This window comes from Canis lupus, chromosome 26, assembly GCF_011100685.1.
Source record: "Canis lupus familiaris isolate Mischka breed German Shepherd chromosome 26, alternate assembly UU_Cfam_GSD_1.0, whole genome shotgun sequence".
Classification (NCBI taxonomy): Eukaryota; Metazoa; Chordata; class Mammalia; order Carnivora; family Canidae; genus Canis; species Canis lupus.
Window position 1 is genome coordinate 16,408,011 of NC_049247.1, and position 18,951 is coordinate 16,426,961.

Consider the following 18,951-nt stretch of genomic DNA (forward strand, 5'->3'; position numbering starts at 1 on the left):
CAGAATGCAGCGCACATCTCTGAGCCACCACCAGCTGGCTACGAAGCGGCAGCAGTAGTAAGGCCTCCATGCGTTGGGAGGTCACTCCTATCTTGGTACCAGTGAGTGGACTCCGCCAGGAAGGGGCACCTCCCCTGGACGGTGCAGGCATCCTGTCCAGGACAGCTCTTAGGGGACAGCCTCCACACCCACCCTGGCCCTGGGCGCCCTGCCAGGGCCACAGCTGCCCAGCTACAGGCCAGCCCTGCCAGTGCCGCTCCCCAAGCTTGAGCAGGCCCCACAGCTTGGCAGACTTTGAGCCAGAAAGAAATCACTGCAGGCAAAGCTTCCACTGCATCCTTCTGGGCATGCAGAGAATAAACACGGCGCTTCCCCCTGGCATCTTCCCACGCGTGCTCCCAACCTATGCATCCAACCAGGGGCGGGGTTGCGGGGGCCTCAACCTGGGCCAGCCTTCTGTGGAGAAAACACGTTTGGCTTCTCCAAGTGTCCCTGGGCTTCAACAGGCACCTGTGCTGGACTCAGACCAGAACAAACAAGTGCTGGACACAGTGGGTGGGAGGAAGGCAGGCCCACCCAGAGCACAGCTGGAGGAAACAGACCCTGGAAGAAAATTTGGCAGCTTGAACCTTTATTTTTAGTATTTTTTTAAAAAGCATAATTAGAAACTTTCAATACAGAAATAATCCTAGCAAACCATTTAAAAGTTTTGTTGTTCGACAGGAATTTCACATCAGGTCCACCAGGACGTCAGCCCAGCCCTGTGAGTCCCCCACCCCCACCCCCACCCTTCATGCGTGTAACACTCAGTGGGACAGACACTGTCGTCACCAAAATCACCCCACCACCTGGGTCTGGACATCCAGTTGCCAGACCCATAGTGTCTTCTAGCCTGGGCTGGAAACTTCCAGGACCCCTTCTCCCCTTATTGCTTGAATTTGCAAGCACTGCCACACTGATGTCACGTGAATGCTGAGTTGAGTACGCCGCCCACCCCAGGAGTCTCGAGCTCTCTGCGTCCTACACAGGCCTACGGTCACCCAGCACAGCCCTGAGGATGGAGAAACCACACTTTTGCTCCTTGCCCCCAACCAGTCAGAAAATGCCTGTCGGCTGGCCCCATGGCCACCCTCCACAGCACTGCTTCCCAGGCTCAGAGCTCCCCCACCTCTCCAGGTGGCTCTAGTGAAGGCCGGCTCACAGAGAACCACAGGCTTTTGGCAGTCTGGGGAAGTGGAGAGACAGGTCAGAAGAAACCCCCAGTTTTTATTGATTAAAAACCCATCAACAATGTTAACAGGGAAAATCTGCAGTGTGAACTGTAACGTGATTGTCCAATCAGGGCTTTGCCTGGAAATCGCCTAGGAAAGGAAATCTAAAACATCATGGTGTTGAAATAAATTATTCCCAGGTTACATGATCCTTTTAGGGGAAAGGTGAATGGTGGAAGTGTCCCGAGGGGGGACAGTAATCCAGTACAGATGACCCTGGTTTCTTCCCCCAGGGGACCAGGGATAGAGCTGGCTGGCTCCTGGCCCCGGCCACCATTCCTTCCCACCCCCTAAGAAATCCTCCTGCTGCCTTTGTACTAAAAAAGTTCTGTCGGTGATCCAAAGCTGCTTGCCGTCCAACTCCGAGGTGGCGTCCCCATGGTCCAGCACCAGCACCCACTCCTCACATTCAGAGGGGCCTGGTGCCACAACGGAGACCCAGGAACTCCGGGGAAAGCCCTCTGCTGACACAGATGAGGGTGGGAGGCCCGCTCTCCTTCCCCACCAAGAAATGGCCAGGAGAAGGCAGGGCTGCTCTGCCAAGAGCCCAGCCCCACAATGGCAGGAAGCCATTCGATTTTTCTAAAAACACGGACCCAAAGTGAGGAGGCCACAACTTTTGCTGCTGTGCCAACCAAACCTCAGGAAGAGAAAGTGTAAGGAACTTAATTCATTTGATTTGGCTTCATTTTATGTTAAAATAATGTTCCTCAGTGCCCCTACAAGCCCCATCCCTACACAAACACACCCCTACCTTTCTGTGGGAACTGAAACAGGTTGGTATAAATTAAAAGCCAAGGTTTCCCTGGGTTGTAGTTCAGAGGCATCTAGAAGGCAGGACAAGAAATCTGGTGACCAGAAGGCAGGAGCAAGTCTTTCTGCAAGCCAAAAGGCTAGACCTCTAATGGGAAGCCCCAGGCCTACCTCAAGGCCAGGTTTCCCCCAGCTGCCAGGATGGTGACGTGGGCAGGGGACAGGGAAGGGTGGGGAGGGAAGGGAGCTGGACTCGGAAGACACACAGCACAGGCCCCGGAGAGAGGCGAGACCCTACGTGCCAGGAGAGGAAGCCGACAGCCTGTAGGAGAGAACAAGGAACGTGGAAGGCCCACTCCACCAGCCCAGGTTGACAAAAGATGTGGCTAGAACTCGATCCTGTCTCCTCAGGAAGCTGCTGGCAGTAAGATGGGGCGGGGTGGGGAGGGTCTACTGCAGCAGGCTGGCATTAAGGAGGCAAAAGCCAGAGCAGGACGAGGGTGATGCGGCTGGTTAAAGCAATATACATTATGTACAAACTCTGGTTAATCAGTCCGCTCGGCTGGCAGCGTCCTCGCCGGGCCCGGGTGCCTTGGCCGGGGGCAGGGGCACCAGAAGGGAAGGGCAGGTCGTCCAACACCTTCTTGGCACTCAAAGGGGGAGGGGAGGAAGTGCCGATGGCGCCTCCCGATACAAAAACGTGGAGAGAATTCTTTAAATAACGGCACGAAACTGAGACTGTCCCCGAGGAGCCCCGCGGGCCTCGGGCCGGGGAGTGGCCGCAGTGCAGTCTCTGCAGTGGGCTGGGGGGCATTAGCAGCAGCGTTTCTTTCGTTTACTGTTCTTCGTGAGCTTCACCACGTCGTTCTGTTGTTGCTGCTGCTGTTTGGCTAAGTTGTCTTTCTTTGCTCGGAGGACCAGCTCTGTGATGCAGTTGAACATCTGTGAGGACGAAGGAGGTGAGGTGGCCTCAGACCCAGCTCAGAGTCTCTGCTGGCCGCCACGGCCGCCTCCCCGGGCCCCGTGTCCCATTTGCTATTTCTACTCGTGAGAGGGTTTTGCATGTATGTTCTCAAACCCTTTCCAAAAAAAAGTCAAAAATGAACATCAAAGCTCCATGAGCTGTGTCTTAGAGAAATCAATCTCAGGGATTTTCCAGTCTTTCTTTTAAAAAGAGAAAAAGAACCTCTCCAGCTGGAATCTTCAGACAAGATAAAGGTGCCCCTGATCTGGTGACAGGCCAGAGGGACCCCACAGCCTGCCCACTTCATGCCATGTCACCACATGTCCTGCGTAGAACATGGGTCCCCAGACCCTACCCCAAGATGTCCTTGTGGTGCCAGGATCCAATGGGACTCCACCTGCCAACCCACAGGCCTCTCCTCCACTGTGCCAGGAAAGGTGTCAAGCACTTGACGTAATTTGCTCCACTTACCCCTCACGACCCAGGAGGCAGGGGTGCTCACCCTACCCCGATCTAAGGAAGGAACAGGTGCAACCTAGAGAGGTTAAGTCACCACCTCAGGTCACACAGAAAGGCCTGTACTGTGATCCCAACCTGACTCTGAGGCACCCGGGCTCCCTGCCATGATGCAGTCGGGTGTCCAGGACACACGAGGGGGATCCTGGCTTCCCTGGGTCTCCAGATTCCACACACTGTGGGACAGGACTCGCCCAAAGCTACGAGCATGGCCGCCTGGGCTTGTGGCCAAAAGTCCCACTTTTCTCCCACAGACTCCCAGCTATTTTCCAGCAGGCCGAGTGGAAGGGAAGCTGCCCCTGGCCGGAGGCTCAGCTGCTCCACGGGGGACGGGTCTCCCCAAGAGCCTCTGGGGCCTCGCAGCAAGTGCCCACCTGAACTCTTGAGGCCACAGGAAAGCAACCAGCTGTCTGCAGGGGCCCCAAGGAAAGCCCAGAGAGCAGGAAGGCCTGGGGCCGGGGTGGGCAGTGTGGCTGAAGGCTGAGCGGGAACCCTGCATAGCTGGGCTACAGAGTCTCCATTTGACCTGGCTTCTTACAAGCTGGGTGATAGTCCTCACTCCAGAACCTCAATTTCCCATATAAAACATGGAGGTGACTTAGAGGACGGCTGAGATGTGAGCTAGCGCCCGTTAAGGGCCTAGCACGATGCCTGGCTCTCAACAGGCACCGAGAAATGGCAGTTACTAAGAGGTTTCCTGTCAGCCCTCTGGGCACTCTGGGCAGGCTAGAGGCGGGGAGAGGGGGGCTGTGGTGGTTGCACGGAGTGGGCCCCGCTCCCTCCCTGCCCCCACTCTGGGCCCTCACCTCACCTCTTCCACATTGACGTTTTCCTTGGCGCTGGTCTCAAACAGCTGAATCCCCATCTGCCCTGCGAATTTGTAGGCATCTTCTGTTTCCACCACCTTTCGCTCGGGGTCATCATTCTTGTTCCCCACTTAAAGGCAAAAAGCAAAGTCAGCCCAGCCCTGCGGGAGCACCCCCCTCCCACCCTCCAGGCCAGCGTCCCCACAGGGGGTCCAGCCTCACCTAATATTCGGCACACATCATCACAGTTTTGGTTGATTTCATGAAGCCACCGCTTGACGTTGACAAAGGACTCGGCACTGGTGACATCATAAACCACGATGACCCCGTGGGTCCCCCGATAATACCTGGAGGGTCAGGATCTGTGTCAGAGCTTCAGCCTGGACAAGAGTAGCCCCTTCACTAAGACACAGCCTGCCCACATCCGGACAGCAGCCAGGGAAATGGTGATGGGGCGAAAGCTCTCCTGCAAGACACCCAGCATCTGTCCACCTGACCCCGGCTGGACATACCGGAACCAGGCCCCAGCCCAGCACTCAACAGCACTGCTGCTCACGCTCATGCCCAAGGCACCAGTGAACGAGGAAGCCGCCTTTGAGGCGGTCAGTCAAGTTGTTCAAGTCTGCCACTAACTCAAAACTTCTTTGAAGTTCTTGTTTTGTTTAAAATGCAAGTAATTTTTGTATTTGATGCTATATTCTCACTGTCTTTGTTTTACCATTCAAAGATTTTTCTCTCCTCCAGCCAGGCTTTATAAAATGCCATTCCAAGAAGACACACCATTTGAGAAGCCCCACCAACGTCTCATTCACTCCTCTGGGGGCAGGTGGACACCTCCCTTCCGCCACTCTGGGCTCATCCACGCCGGTGGCAGAGAGAGCATGAAAATGGTGTGGGGCATCCAGTCCCAGCCAGGAAGGTGTCCCAGATGTGCCACCGTCCAAACGTGCAGACCCTATGGCGTGAGGTCAGCCAGAAGGTCTGGAAGGCAGGAAGATGTAAACGTTCCCCTCCAGACACCGTGACCCCACTCATTTACAGTTCAGAGGGACAGCTGGAGGACATCGACCCCACGCACCCCGCCCGCCCCTTAGGTTTAGCAGGGCTGAGCACTACTGGGCCCTCAAGCCTGTGGGGGAACAGCCCCTCCGCACCAGAGCCTTAGTGAGGATGGAGCCGGGGAGGCCATGGGTGCAGCCGTCTTCTCACCACTAGCTCGTCGGCGCTCTGGCCACTCTTGCTTTCTACACCCAGTCACAGGACAAAGGCTACCGGGCACCATCTCTGCAAGGCGGTGGGAGCCCAGGAAGGTTACTGCAACGCACCTCAGCGCATCTCCTTCCTCAGCTATTAAACGGATGTATCAGTCCTAGCTTTGGGGACAGTTGCGAGGAATAAAGAAGATAACTTATGTTTTCACAAGGGCCAGGGGGTTGTCAACCGTCAAGGAATGGTGGCTCTCTACCGTTATTAATATTCCTTCAGTGACAAGCCGGGGCCTCTGACACCAGTGGAAGAAAACCAAGGGACGGCATCAAGGCAGCTTTCCCAAGCCGGCTGTCAGGGCTGCGGGCAGAAGCAGCCCGTGCCGTGCCCAGGGGCCTAGCCCAGCTGGTGTCCCCTACCCCGTCTCTCCGCCCCTCAGAAGCCCGCTGGGGTCCCAGGGGCTTCATTCTGCCCTGGCTCTGCCTGCCGGGGACATGGTGTCCCTGCCCTGGGAGCCCAGACTGTCAAGCTGTGCAGGTGCCAGGCCCTCAGAACCAGCTGCTGCCCAGAGCACCAGGTCATCACCCAACTGGGCAGGAGTGCACACCAGGACCAGGACAAGTGACTGTCCCCTGCTGGCAAAGGTAGTGCAGGCAGAGGCACACATCACCAAGCTCTCCTATGTTGAAGACCATTGAGAATGCCAAGAAGTGCTGAAAGGGACTTCACCAGAGAGCGAGAATAGTTTGAGGACAAGACCGGGGGCTCAGAGCTCTGACAAGGGGGTCACTGGTGCTTCTGGGCCTCCTGTCACCGCCGCCACCAGTAATCACACACACTCACCTGTGCTCAGCTCTGTGCCCGGCACAGCGCCCAGCACTTCATATCCACTGCCTGTTCATCTGAAGCAACCTGCTATGACGGACACGAAGGTCGCCATTTCACCAGTGAGGACATGAGGCTGAAGGGAGTGACTGTGCTGAAGTCACAATGTCTGGGTCTGACTCCCAGGCCAGGGCCAAGGCTCCAAGGGGCTTCCCCTTGCCCACCATCTGGCACCTCGTTCCTCCCTCTTCCCCAACCTGCACCCCAGCCACGCCTCTCAGGGGCAGCAAACCCCAGCTACAGAGAAGAAACAGGGTGACAACAGGGCAGGATGCAGTTTTAGTTTCTCTTTTAATGCCCTGAATCACAAAAGGCCATACTACTCCACCCCGACTGCCCCAACCCCTGAGAACAACTCCTAAACTCTTTCAAGACTCCCTTCCTCACCAGCCGCCCACACAGGACGTCAAGTCTTTCCATGGCCCCTCGCATGGCGTGTGCAGTGCCTCCTGCCTCATGAAGCACAGAGCGGGGACCCACAAGATGGAGCTTCCTCAGCTTCCCCAAGACAGGCAAGATGGCCAGCAAAGGCTGAGCCGGTGCCCACAGACCCCCACTGTGCAGCATGCCCCCTCCTCGAGCACCCCAAACACACACATATTGCCCTCAGGTAGCTGAGCTATTCCAGTGTCCCCAAAAGAATGAAGGAGGTGCTTCACCCTCTTCCCACCCTGCTCCTAAAGGAGCTGACCTCAAGGTGGCCACGGGCTCCTCTGCACCCCAACAAACCGCCCTGCAAAAAGCCCTTTTCATGGCCATGGACCCAGTATGCTCAGCCACCCTGAATGCCCTGAGTGGTTTTAGGCCACAGGAGACACCAGAGCATCAGCCTCGGCCCCAGTCTCTCAAGGTGGGGACTACAGAGAGCAGAAGGCTGAACCAGAAGGCAAGAGCTTTGGCATCAAACGAACCTGAATTCAACATGTAACTTACAGACCAAACTAAGTCACTTTACCCTCTCTCCATAATTTTCTCCTCAATTTTCTCATCCATAAAATGGAAATAATCACAGGACTCTTTATCTGGGATTCAGTGAAACAAACAGGTAAAATCGTCAGTGACAGTCGCAGCTCAGAGGAAGGACGTCTGGGGTCAGTGTCCAGACCTGACACAGATGAGAGGTCTTGTTCAGGTCTGGATGCTTGCGCTGCCCGTGACGTCCGTCCTCCCGCAAGGAGCCTCTGAGCAGCTGCCCTCCCCAAGGACTTGCTGGCAGCTGCTAAGACACAAAAGGACTCAGGGAGCTCATCAGCAAGAAGCCACGGAGAGCTGCACTGGGCAGCCCCCAAGCGTGGGGACCCACAGAGTTCAGGGAAGCACAGGCCACGGCACAAACGTGCTCCCCACAGCTGACCCAGTGACAGAAGTCTCTCCCGCTCAGGGGCTGCTCAGGCTCCAGCCGCTTGAACCAGGGCAGCTCTGGCCTCACCCCTCTCCTTGCACGGCAGCACCCCCAATAACATCCCCCAATACTCCCAGCCACCACTGTAGGGGCTTCTCACCCCTCAGCAGATCCTCACAAGCCACAGGATGGGCAGCCAGCCTGGGGTCTGTCCCATTTCCATGCCGAAATTTCCACGCCACTTCCCCAAGAGCCTCCAGTCACACAGGAACTTCTGGGGGGAGGCAAAGGAGAGGCCTACCAAAGCAGCAACTACTGCAGGCCAGACACTGACTCCTAGTCTGCACCCGCCACAGTGTGGAGCTCAGGCTTTGCTACTCACTGGGAGGACCCCTCTCAGAAGTCCCCCCCACCTGTAAAATGGGGAAAATAATAGTTCCAACTGCAGAGCTTAATGAGATCATCTGTGTGAAGCACCTGGCACAGAGGACTGAGCATTAAAGCAAATCCTAAGGAGAAACCCTCTGGAAAACCGAAGCACAGAGAATTTAAGGCAACCGCCCAAGGTCACACAGTAGAACAGACATATAAATTCTAAGCTGTCTGCCTTCAAAGCCCTCCTCTTTCCTGGAAGCTTCTCTATTAACAGCACAGGAACCAAGAGCCCCTCCCCAGGACTCCTGCTCTCTGGGGCTCCAGCGGGGCTCCCCCATTTACAGCTGAAGACCACAAAGATGCTGGAACAGCAAAGGAGGGCAGCCCACTGGGTGAGCCAGGTTCTGGGTAAATGGCTTTGGGGAGGCAGAGGAGAGGCCTCCCAATGGCCTCCTATGTACCAGTACTCCTTCCTAGCCTCTCAAAGGAGAGAAGCCGCCTCCAGGTGACAGGAGCCTGCACGCCAACCCTGGCTGTCGCAGCTGGCCCCTAACAAGAAGCACTCACCAAGTATGTGACCATCTAGGTAGGCAGCATCACCATGCTCCCATTTGCCTACAAAGGAACTGAAGGCTAGAGGGGAACTGAAGACTGACTCGTACTCTCCTGCCAGGCACCCCGCCACTGGCCCCTGTGGGCTGCAGCCTACCTCATCACCTCCTCCTCTCACACAACACCAGCTACTGTGGCAAGGAGTGCCTCTCCTGACGGCTCAGGGGCCCACCCCAGGGACATTGCTATGACTTGGGACCCCCGACACTGCATCCAAATGTAGGTGGCAAGGGGTCAGAATGGGAGTGGGCCAGCCTGACTCACGTGGAAGTGATGGTGCGGAAGCGCTCCTGCCCGGCCGTGTCCCAGATCTGCAGCTTCACTTTCTCCCCATTGATCTCCACAGTCCGAATCTTGAAATCCACTCCGATTGTGGTGATGTAGCTGCCTGCGCGCACACACACACGCACACACATGCACGCACACACACATGCACACACATACATACACACATTAGCAAGGCCGCCAGGGCGCCCCGATCGGACGCATCTGCACCCGCACAGGTGACCCCAGCCTCTGCCATCCCTCCCCACTCACTCTTTGCACCCAGCAAGTTCGAGGTCCCAGGGACACAGTCCTGAGCAAGAAAGACAAGGTCCACACCCCAGTGGTGCCCGCAGTGGAGGTGAGGGTGAGACAGGACACAATGACACAAAGTGATAAAGACCACAATTTCAGGAGTGAGATGCACCACAAAGGAAATTAAACCAGGTTGAGACAGGGGAGGGGACAGGCTCCTTTCGTTAGAAGGGCCAGGGCAGATGTGTCAGCAGTGGCCTGAGTCCTGGGGTCCCCCAGCACACAGTGTGGGGGTTTGCTTCCTGGGCTACACCCAACACTGTAATGACCCACAACGTTTACTTCCTAACACACAGGTCACAACTTGTATTTTGGAAAACACTGCTCCGGGAAGAGGAGATGATAGCAAAAATAGCAATGGGGGAGGCTGAGGGGGGTGGGGGGTGGCGGTCATGTGAGGTCAAGCATGCGGTGGGAGGCAGATGGGGGGGCCCGAGGCCAGGTCTCAGGGCCTTTGTACCATTTTGGCAAGCTTGTTTCTCTGGTTGTGGCAGAGTGGCAGTGAAGGGTCTGAATCAGAGCCTGAGCTGTGCTGTAAACAGTTCGCTCGGGCATCTGTGTGAAAGACGGAAGAGAAGATCTAGCCGATATCCTAGTCCTGCCCAGGCTGACCAACAACTCCTGTTCCCGCTGTTTGGGGCTTACTGTGTAACGAGAACACAGTGCTGCAGAAACACACAGCCCTCCTGACCATACGGAGTGTATGGAGGGCTCAAAGTTCACAGAAGGGTGGAGATCCAGGAAGGCTCTGGGGAGGAAGTCACACGTGGGCCTCACTTGAAAGAACAGGTACCGTTTCCAAGGCCGAGAGAAGGCAGGGGGCGCAGAGCTACCAGCCTCTAGTAGGTGGGGCCCCGGGCTGCAGCTCAACATCCTTACATGCACAGCAGCCCCTTCCACAAGGAAGCATGGGGCCCCAGCGTCCGTGATGACCACATGGAGAAACTCTGATATAAACTCCACTCACGTGAGGAGGCCTTGGAGGTCTGTACTGACAAGGTGAACCGAGCTTCAGGTACAGGGTGGGCAGAAGCTGCCATGACGTGTCAGGCCAGAACCTACGACGGTCTCCACTAAGACACTGGCGGTAGGGACGGAAAGGAGAGAGAGCACATGGGGAGACCAGAGCTGGAAGCCACTGGGGCGGGGAACACGAGGGACACCAGGAGGAAGAGCGGGGATCCCGAGTCTGAGGAAGCTGCCCAGTAGTTACCACCCCTGAACAGAACAGAATAGCAACAAGCCCTAGCTGCCACTTCTGACCTGGGCCGGTTCACTCCTCCTTAGGCAACCTGGTGGTCCCCCGCTCCCAGGAAGTCACCATATTGATGCCGAATTTAGGGCGGACACCCAATTGGCATAGCGCACTACAGCCCAGAACTCTTGGGCCCATCGATCCTCCTGCCTCAGCCTCCCGAGTAGCTGGAACTACAGGCGCGCGCCACTGCGCCCAGCTGGCTGCCACTTCTGAAGGGACTCCTTCGCCCAGGCAAGAGAACACGGGCATCTCCGGTAATGCTCGCAATAACCCTACGCTGAGTGGTCCCATTTTCCAAATAGGCTGAGGCTTAGCCATGCTCAGGGGCACAGGGGACAGACAATTCTTTCCGCCATCACACCACCAGTGGCCCACTTCACCAAGAGGGAAGTGTTCGCCATGTAACTGCTTCCTAACTCTAGCTCGATGGTCAAGCATAGCACACGGAATCCCGATGACAGAGTCACATTTGGTCCTTGATCAGAGAGGCCAAGCCAACTCAAAGCCTCTACTATGAACCTGATGTATTCAACAAACAAAAACAGGTCCAACTTTACCGGGGATCAGGAAAATGCAAATTTACATGATAGCACTTTCTGCCTATCGGCTTAGCAAACGTGAAGACTAAGACACAGCATGGATCAGAGTTGACAAGGAGCACTTCTGAGCCCTTCAGTGGGAGTGTCACTTAGCACAGCTTCTTTGAAAGGCAAGTCGGCAGTTTCAAATGCATTTACCCCCTGACCTAGTAACTCCACTTCTATACAAAGATAAACATAAGACGCATCCCAAATAATGCATAACTTAAAATAGAAGCAGCCAGAAAGCACGCACATATCGAGAGCAATGCTGGTAAATGATGCAGATCAGAACCAGAGGTCTGCTAGAGATGGGGAAGGATGGTCCGTGATGTGCTGAGGGGAAGGCCAGTTGCCAACCCACTGCATGTGGAGTTGAAAAAACCAGGAGCCACGCACTGCGCCGAACAGTGGCCACAAAGGCACCAGAGTAGGAGCAGGTGAAGGGACAGGTTTCTCTCTCCACCTCGGAGTCTGCCTGTCTGAAATTCTACCCAGGCATGTACTAACTCGTAGTATTTTAAGGAAGGGAAAAAAAGTTAACAATGGGGCACAGAAAGTCTCCGGGTAGAAAAAGGGATGGGCCTACAAAAGGATTTTTTAAATAAGACAGACATCAGGCAAAGGCACCAGGTAAAGGGATCTCAAACCCAAGAGCCCAGCAGCACCCCCGGGGCACACTCACCTGAGAAAGTGTTGTCTGCAAAACGTAACAGTAAGCTGCTCTTGCCCACACCTGCAGGAAAGAAAGCAGGAGATGAGAGGGGCCACGGGTCCCTCCCTCTCACCCTGTCCTCCAGGGAGATGGCACCCAAATGCTAACTCTTAAGAAGCTCAGCAGACCCATCTCCCACCTCAATGCTGCTTATCTCCCCGACCGGCCATATGCTGAGAGCATCTCTCCAACCCAGTGTCTGACCTTTGCCTCTGTCCCGAAGGAAGAGAAGTTGCCCCCGAGTCCTGCATGATGAGATGAGAAAGGGGCTCGTGGCCCTATGCTGAGGAGACCCAGAGGGAGACACCAGATGACAGAAAAAAAAGCAGGGGGAAGGTAAACCAAATGATATGGATTCCAAAGCATGTCTAAAACACACAGTCCTGGGGATCCCTGGGTGGCTCAGCAGTTTGACACCTGCCTTCGGCCCAGGGCGTGATCCTAGAGTCCTGGGACCAAGTCCCATGTCAGGCTCCCTGCGTGGGGCCTGCCTTCTGCCTGTGTCTCTGCCTGTGTCTCTGCCCCCGCCCCCCTCCTCTGTGTCTCTCATGAATAAAAATCTTTAAAAAAAAAAAAAAAAATAAATAATAAAACACACAGTTCCTAGAAAAGTGTACATCATGTGTGGAGCTGCAGTCTGTGTACAGCATCACACGAGGAACTGTGGACCTGGAAGAGACTCTTGATCAAGGCCATTTTGCAGGTGAGAAAACTGAGGCCCAGACAACACAAACCAACTGACAGCCATCTTCCCCCTGCCAATGTCACTGCCAGCTGGGTTGGTGAGGAGGGGCTGTCTGCCTTACATCTGTCAGCCCAACAGCTCACATGTGCTCAGACGACTTCACTTACCACGGCACCCCCTGACACAACCTGACCCAAGGATGAGCAGAACCCTATAAGCTTGGCTTCTCTTTACCTCCAGACTAGCAGCTTCAGCCGGGGCCCCTGCCTTGTTTCCCCCGTCCCATCCCCTATCCTTGCCAGCCCTAAGGCCAACTGGGTGACCCAACCACAGAAGGAAAGAATCTGTACACACAGAGCTGTGTGTGTGGCAGGCACCTGAGCTCTATGGGAGGCTGAGCAGCTGGCCTTCGGGCCCTCGGCAGGGAAGCGTGGGGCTGAGCTGTGAATCCAGGGCGGTCTACCCCAGGGCTCTACAGCTCTCTCCAGTACATACTGCGAGGGGAGTCTTCCTGTGTCTGTTTCAGGAAGTGGAATAAAAGATGCCGAAAGGGCTCCTCATCTCACTCCTGTTAGATTCAGAGCAGCAGTGCTACCACTGCTAGACGTGAGATCTTAAACTGGGGTCTCAAGAGCCTCCAAGCTAAGTGCAAATTTGTGGGGAGAAGCCCACAAGGTACATGAGCTCCTGAAAGGGCACTATGACCGCCCCCTTCCCCTGCTGTTTCTCTAAACCTGACCAATCCCAGACACCCTCTCTGGCCAGTCCTCTCTGAGAATCTCTTCCGGGGACTTCTCCAATGAGTGAGCTGTGTGGGGATAACCCAGAAGAACTTGCTTCATGGAGTGAACCTGGGGCTTACTCCCCCAACACAGGCTGGGGTGCGGCTCTGGGCAGACGGGTGCTGCGCCCACAGTACCTGCAAGCTCTTGCTCAGAGGCACTTCCTCATTGCCGCCTCTGCGAGGCTTCCTGCCGAGTGAAGGAGAGCCCAGGCCCTGGGCTGGGTCCCTCACAGCGCTCTGCCCAGTGCCAACACCCCATCGGGCCTACCGGCTCCTTGGCTTCCTCCTGGAGCCTTCTGGGTCCGCTTACTCAGCTAAAAGCTGTGTCTGGGCCACTAGTTGGGAGTTCCCCTAGGAAGGAGATCGCGCCTTCCTCACCCTGGACATTTACAGTGCTGGGAGCTGGGCCCGGCACTTAGGAGACACCAGCAAAACACGGTTTAATGAATTTAGGACAACACAAATCACATTGACAGCTATGCCATCTAATGCTATGACCGCGGCATTCACAGAAGCCAAAACAGTAGTTTTCAAACTTTCAGGGAGCAGCATAGTCCTTCTTTAAAATTAAATTTTATCTGAATCCCATAGATCTAAAACAGGTAAGGGGGGTGCGCCTGGGTCAGTTAAGTGTCTAACTCTTGATTTCAGCTCAGGTCATGATCTCAGGATGAGACTGAGCCCTGTATTGCTGGGTGTGGAACCTACTTAGGATTCTCTCTCTCCCTCTGCCCCCTCCCTCCCCGACTGCTCTCTCTCACTCTAAAAATACATAAAATAAAAAATAAGAGGTAAGGGGTTTTCTCTGCACGAAGCAATGAAGCAGCAGTGTGCCCTCCAACCTGGCCTCTCCGAGTCCCCTCCCTCACCCCGCTGCTCTGCAGAGCTGCTGAAAACCACCAGGCTGCAGAGAGACCACTACAGCCACCACAGTAACTGTTGCTCTGACCTGACACCAACCTCCGGCACTGCTCTTTCCTTTGAAAGGAAGAGAAGCCCACCCTGAGACATGACATCTCCCAAATATCCTTGGAAGAGGCCTCCTCAGGAAAACAAGCTGCTTCCATTTATCCCACAGCACTGGCCTAAGAGAGGAAGTGATAGGTACCAATCTACCTTTACCACAGCTGAAGTCAAAGGCTTTGCAAGGGCCATACGTAGGATGAAACCCAACTAGTCCAGCCCCGTCACCTTCTACCCAGCAAAGAGTATAGGCCCCAGCACCCAAGGCCTCCTGGCAGCCAGGAGACAGATTTACCCACAAACACCACGCATGCCCCTCTCAGCCATCACCGCTCTCCCCTGCTCCCTGCTTCTTGGCCTACACAGGTGCTCTGGTCCTCAAAAAGCCCCCACAAAAGTCCCCACCCCGGCCCGGCTCCTCCCCTGGGCTATAGTTAGTCCCTCACTCATCTGGGCTTCAGTTCTAGACTGCTGAAGACCCTTAGACCTTTGAGTAAAGCATTTGCAATTTTAATCCTGGCTCAGCCACCCATTCACTGTACAACCTCAGACAAGTCACTTCCTCTCTCAGAGCCTCAGCTCACTCATCGGTAAAGTGAAAGGCTTTAACTAGTTCTCTGATGGCCACTCCAATCTCCAGGTTCTAAGAATAAGGATGGCTGGCCCCAGAGATCAGATGAAATGCTGTTATAACCGAGCTAATGTCAGAAGAGCACAGGAGAAAGTAGAGAACTTTAGCCATAAGGAAGAGCTGCAAAAGCTGAGGGAACGTGTTCCAGAAGCTTGTACAATGTGGCAGAGTGGGAAGAACTCTAGATTCATAAAGAAAGAAACGAATATTCATTGAGGGCCCCCCTTCGCCAGGCCTGACACCAGCTGCTCACGCATAGCACCAATGTGCATTAACCCCAAGCTTTACCTGGGATGAGCTGTATGACTTTGGGCAAGTCAGTCAGCTCCTCTGAGCCTCAGTTTCCTTTTTGACAAAATGCACAGGCAGCAGGTGAGAATCAGAGGAGAGCGTCTGTGAAATTATTTGAAAAACCTTCAGAAAGCCTCCACGTAAGGAGCCAGTCCAGGGCAGTGTCCGACGTTCGCCTCCTCGCTCAGCTGCCAAGTTTGGTCTGAGCTTCCTGGCTACCATCTCCCAGTCTCACGAGGGTCCAGCTGACTCCTGCACCCGATGTGGTTCTACAAGTGCAGACTGAACTAGGAGCCAGCCACGGAACTTAACAAGTCTTCTCCCACACCTGACTTCCCAGTGAGAAATCAATATACCAGGCAAAACAGACTTTGAGAAGGCAGGGGGCGGGGGGGGGGGTGGGGGGGGGGGTGGACCAGAACCATCCCCTGGGTTTTACAGAGGAGAAAAGCCAACAAGCTGCATCTCCTTGCAGAGTTTATGCTTTTCAGTTTTGGATATCAACACACAAAGCCCTAGATGTCTTGCAGAGGGCTAAGGACCCTGACCTTGGTGGGCTTACTTTAACTCCAAAAGGAGAGAAACTACCCTAATGTCAAGTCCCTGGGAACCATGGCCGGGGCTAAAATCAAATCCTATAAAGGCCTAAGTCTTGGGACACTGAGGAATGCCAGAGTCCACCCTCCAAGGGTCCACCACCTCCACCAAACACAGCTTGTCTGGTTTTCTTTCATTCAAACCACAACGAATCCACCCTCCACCCATCTAACTCCTTCCTTGACCACAGCTACTCTGCATCTCCCTCGTCGGCCCCTAACTTTTCCCCTTACCTCTCCCTTCTACCAGGAACCGCAGAAACCTCAGCCGTCCTTCACCGGATCCAAACCACCAACCACATCCCAATCTAGCTTCACAGTTGAGACCAAAACCCACTCACTTCCATGGCCATCACCCAACACTCCATCAGGGTCTTACAACCCCTGTGATTGGCCCCTTCTTTCCTTAACAATCCATGGGCTCCACCACCAACCTGGCCTTCAGTCCTGTGACTGCCTTGCCCATACTCAACTCAGGTCTGGTCTATAAACGTGGCATGCTCCCAAGCCTCCTTCCCCATCATATAATCCCAGCACCTCAGCTATGCTCCCATAAACCTCCCAGAGCCTGCCTCCCTGACCTCTTGATCACCTCATAAACCAGCTTACCTGCCACAAACACCTCTAAAACCCTCCACCCTCTCCCAGAAACCAACCTATCTTTTCTAGGGATACTTAACATTCATTCACTCATTCATTCATTAGATGTGTTTTAGGTGCCTACTGGGTGCAGGACACTGCACCAGGCCGTGGAGAAGGTGCAGTGCACTCAGCTAGGAGCTCTCCCAGGGTGTATATATGGTCAAAGCCCTTTTGTGTTACTGGCTGACCCACCTCCAATACCCGTCTAGGATACCGTAGAGCGAGCACGTACTGAGCACTCACTACGTGTGGGCATGGTCCCAACACTATGTGTGCATTATCTCACTGAATACTCCGTCAGCCCCATAAGGCAGATCCTGCCTACTATTATTCCACTTTGCGGATAGGGAAACAGAACGATACAGATGATAATTCAGCAGGAATGTGCCAGGCCCTGTGCGAGGTAATCCCATGAGACAGGTTCTGGGATTATCTCCATTTGACAGAGGAAGAAACTGAGGTTTACAACGAGCACTAACCACCACATCAATAGCTAGCATCTACCTACGGCTGACTTTACGCCAGGCTGGGCGCTGAACACTTTCCCAGCTTTATCTCATCACAGAGTCATACCACCCAGCCAGGCACGTCCCCACTTCGCAGACGAGGGAACCGAGGCTCAGAAAGGCTAAACAATTTGCCCAAGGTCACGGAGTGAGGAAGCTGGTAGTCCCAGAACTCGAACCCGGGTCTGTCCAACTCCAGACATCGCGGGACTTGACCAAGGTCACACGTGAGGCAGCGGCAGGCGCGGCAGGAGGACCGGGCGCCCCGGCCCGACCCCTGCGCGCCCCGCGCGCCCTGCCCTGCGCTCCGACGCCGGGCGCCCCAACCTCAGCCCCTCGGCGCGCCCCTCGGGCCAGCGGCCGCCCGGCAGCCCCGCCCCGCGCGGGCCGGCACCTCCCCGCCCGCCTGCCCGCCCCGAGGCCCCCGCGGGCCGCGCCCGGCAGGGCCCACGCCGCCTCCGGCCGCCGCGGCCCTCACCGCTGTCGCCGATGATGAGCAGCTTGAAGAGGTGGTCGTAGTCCCGGGCCATGGCGGGCGGGGGAGGCGCGCGCGGGCGGGCGGGGTCGGTGCTGGCCTCGCGATCCGCAGCTCCCTCCCGGCTGCTTCGGCAGCGGCGGATCCACTTCCCGAACAAACAGCCGGAACTGACAGAAACACCTCCCTCCGCTCCCCCCCCTCCTCCTCCTCCTCCTCCTCCTCCTCAACAGCCGCCGCCGCTGCCACGGCCTCCCTCCTTCCCGCCCCGCCCCGCTAGTGCGCAGGCGCAGCGCTTGACACCGCCTCTGCGCAGCCGCAGCCGCGGACGGCCGCGCCCTCTCCGCGCTCGCCCGGCGCGCAGGCGCCCAGGAGGATCCCCGCGGGCGCGGGCTCGCCTCGCCTGCGTCTGCCCGGGGGACCTGGGCGCAGCCGCTGGCGGCCGCGGGCGTCGGAGGACGGGGAGGCCGGGAGCGCCGGAGGACGCCGAGAGCGCCGGAGGAGCTCGGCCGTGGCCCGCGACAGCCTGGCTGCCTCATCTTCGAGAGCTGCAGGCGCCGCGGAGACGGAGAGACCGGCGCCCAGTGACCGAGGAGGCGGGGCTACGCCGGGCCCCGGGCCCCGGACTCTCCGCCGCCTCCGGGGCGCTGGTCGCGGGCCGCGGACTGAGCGCCGGGGGCCCCTCGCCGGCCGGCTTGGCAGGGCGGAGTCGCCTGCGGAGCGGAGCGAGAGAGGAGTGTGGCCTTTGACCCACACCTCGTGCCGGTGACCGGCGCGGCCCGAGCTGCCTCGGTGGAGGAGCGCGGAGGGCAGCTCCAGAAGCCAGCCGGGGCGAGCGGCGCCCGGAGCCCGGAGCCCGGAGCAGCAGCCCCCTCGGCTGCGGTGTCACACCGCCCGCGCAGCCACATCCCGAAAGCGTGTGGTTAGGAAGACCTGGGCTGCCAAGAACTAAACGGGATTGGGCTTCTCATCAGCTCGTTTTTTCCCCGTTTTAAATTCCCACCTGCCCTAAAAGTGCGACGCTCCCGCTGCCGTTCTGATTAGAGAATTGCAGAGATTTCGAAGTTCCTTATGGCCCCTATCCCTTGCCAGACAAGTACCTGTTGAATATTTCTACTCCTTTCATCATTTTTATTTTGATGTTCTAAAAAGTAATGCTCGTGGCTAAAGAAACCAAATATGCAGAAGCTTACCCAAAAGTACAAGTTACTGTTTTTCCTTCAGACTCACTCCTCACAGGTAACCCTTGTTATTAATTAAGGTCCTTGGACACGTTAAGAGGCTCAAAAATATTTGATGAATGAATTAATTGGTGTCTTTCAATGAATTTCTGTGCCTGTGCAAGCACATATATGTATGAACGTTGGCCTTTTTTACAACATGCCTGAACGTTCTGTCTTTTAACAGTTGCGTGGTATCGTGCGTTGTCATAAGGTTATACTGCAATTTAACCACTCTGCTGTTGGTAAGTCTTCGTGTTATGATTTTTCGTTATAAACAAGGCCGCAGGGAAGATCC

General features: G+C 55.9%; 1 protein-coding gene across 3 annotated transcripts; it reads right to left on the minus strand.

Annotated features, from left to right (window-relative positions):
• Positions 1-614: 614 nt before the first annotated feature.
• RAB35 (RAB35, member RAS oncogene family) lies at positions 615-17,628 on the minus strand. Of its 3 annotated transcripts, XM_038575292.1 has the most exons (6): positions 17,437-17,619; positions 11,831-11,881; positions 8,995-9,118; positions 4,533-4,657; positions 4,316-4,440; positions 1,247-2,966 (listed from the first exon to the last, which is right to left on the minus strand). In XM_038575292.1, exons 1-6 carry the CDS (start codon positions 17,486-17,488, stop codon positions 2,838-2,840), a joined length of 606 nt encoding a protein of 201 aa, XP_038431220.1. In that variant the 5' UTR covers positions 17,489-17,619; the 3' UTR covers positions 1,247-2,837. The 3 variants fall into 3 exon arrangements, with proteins under 3 accessions (XP_038431222.1, XP_038431220.1, XP_038431221.1); XM_038575294.1 differs by lacking the exon at positions 4,316-4,440 and having other exon boundaries at positions 615-2,966; positions 17,437-17,628; XM_038575293.1 differs by lacking the exons at positions 11,831-11,881; positions 17,437-17,619 and adding an exon at positions 10,277-10,384.
• Between the last annotated feature and the right edge of the window lie 1,323 nt (positions 17,629-18,951).

Bases quoted from the DNA above. Each gene is read 5' to 3' on its own strand.
- RAB35 (XM_038575292.1), bottom strand. From the start codon at position 17,488: ATGGCCCGGGACTACGACCACCTCTTCAAGCTGCTCATCATCGGCGAC. The intron at 11,882-17,436 runs GTGAGGGCCGCG...TCTTTCCTGCAG, and splicing joins GCTCATCATCGGCGACAGCG to GTGTGGGCAAGAGCAGCTTA. The intron at 2,967-4,315 runs GTGAGGTGAGGG...TCGTCCTCACAG, and splicing joins AAAACGTCAATGTGGAAGAG to ATGTTCAACTGCATCACAGA.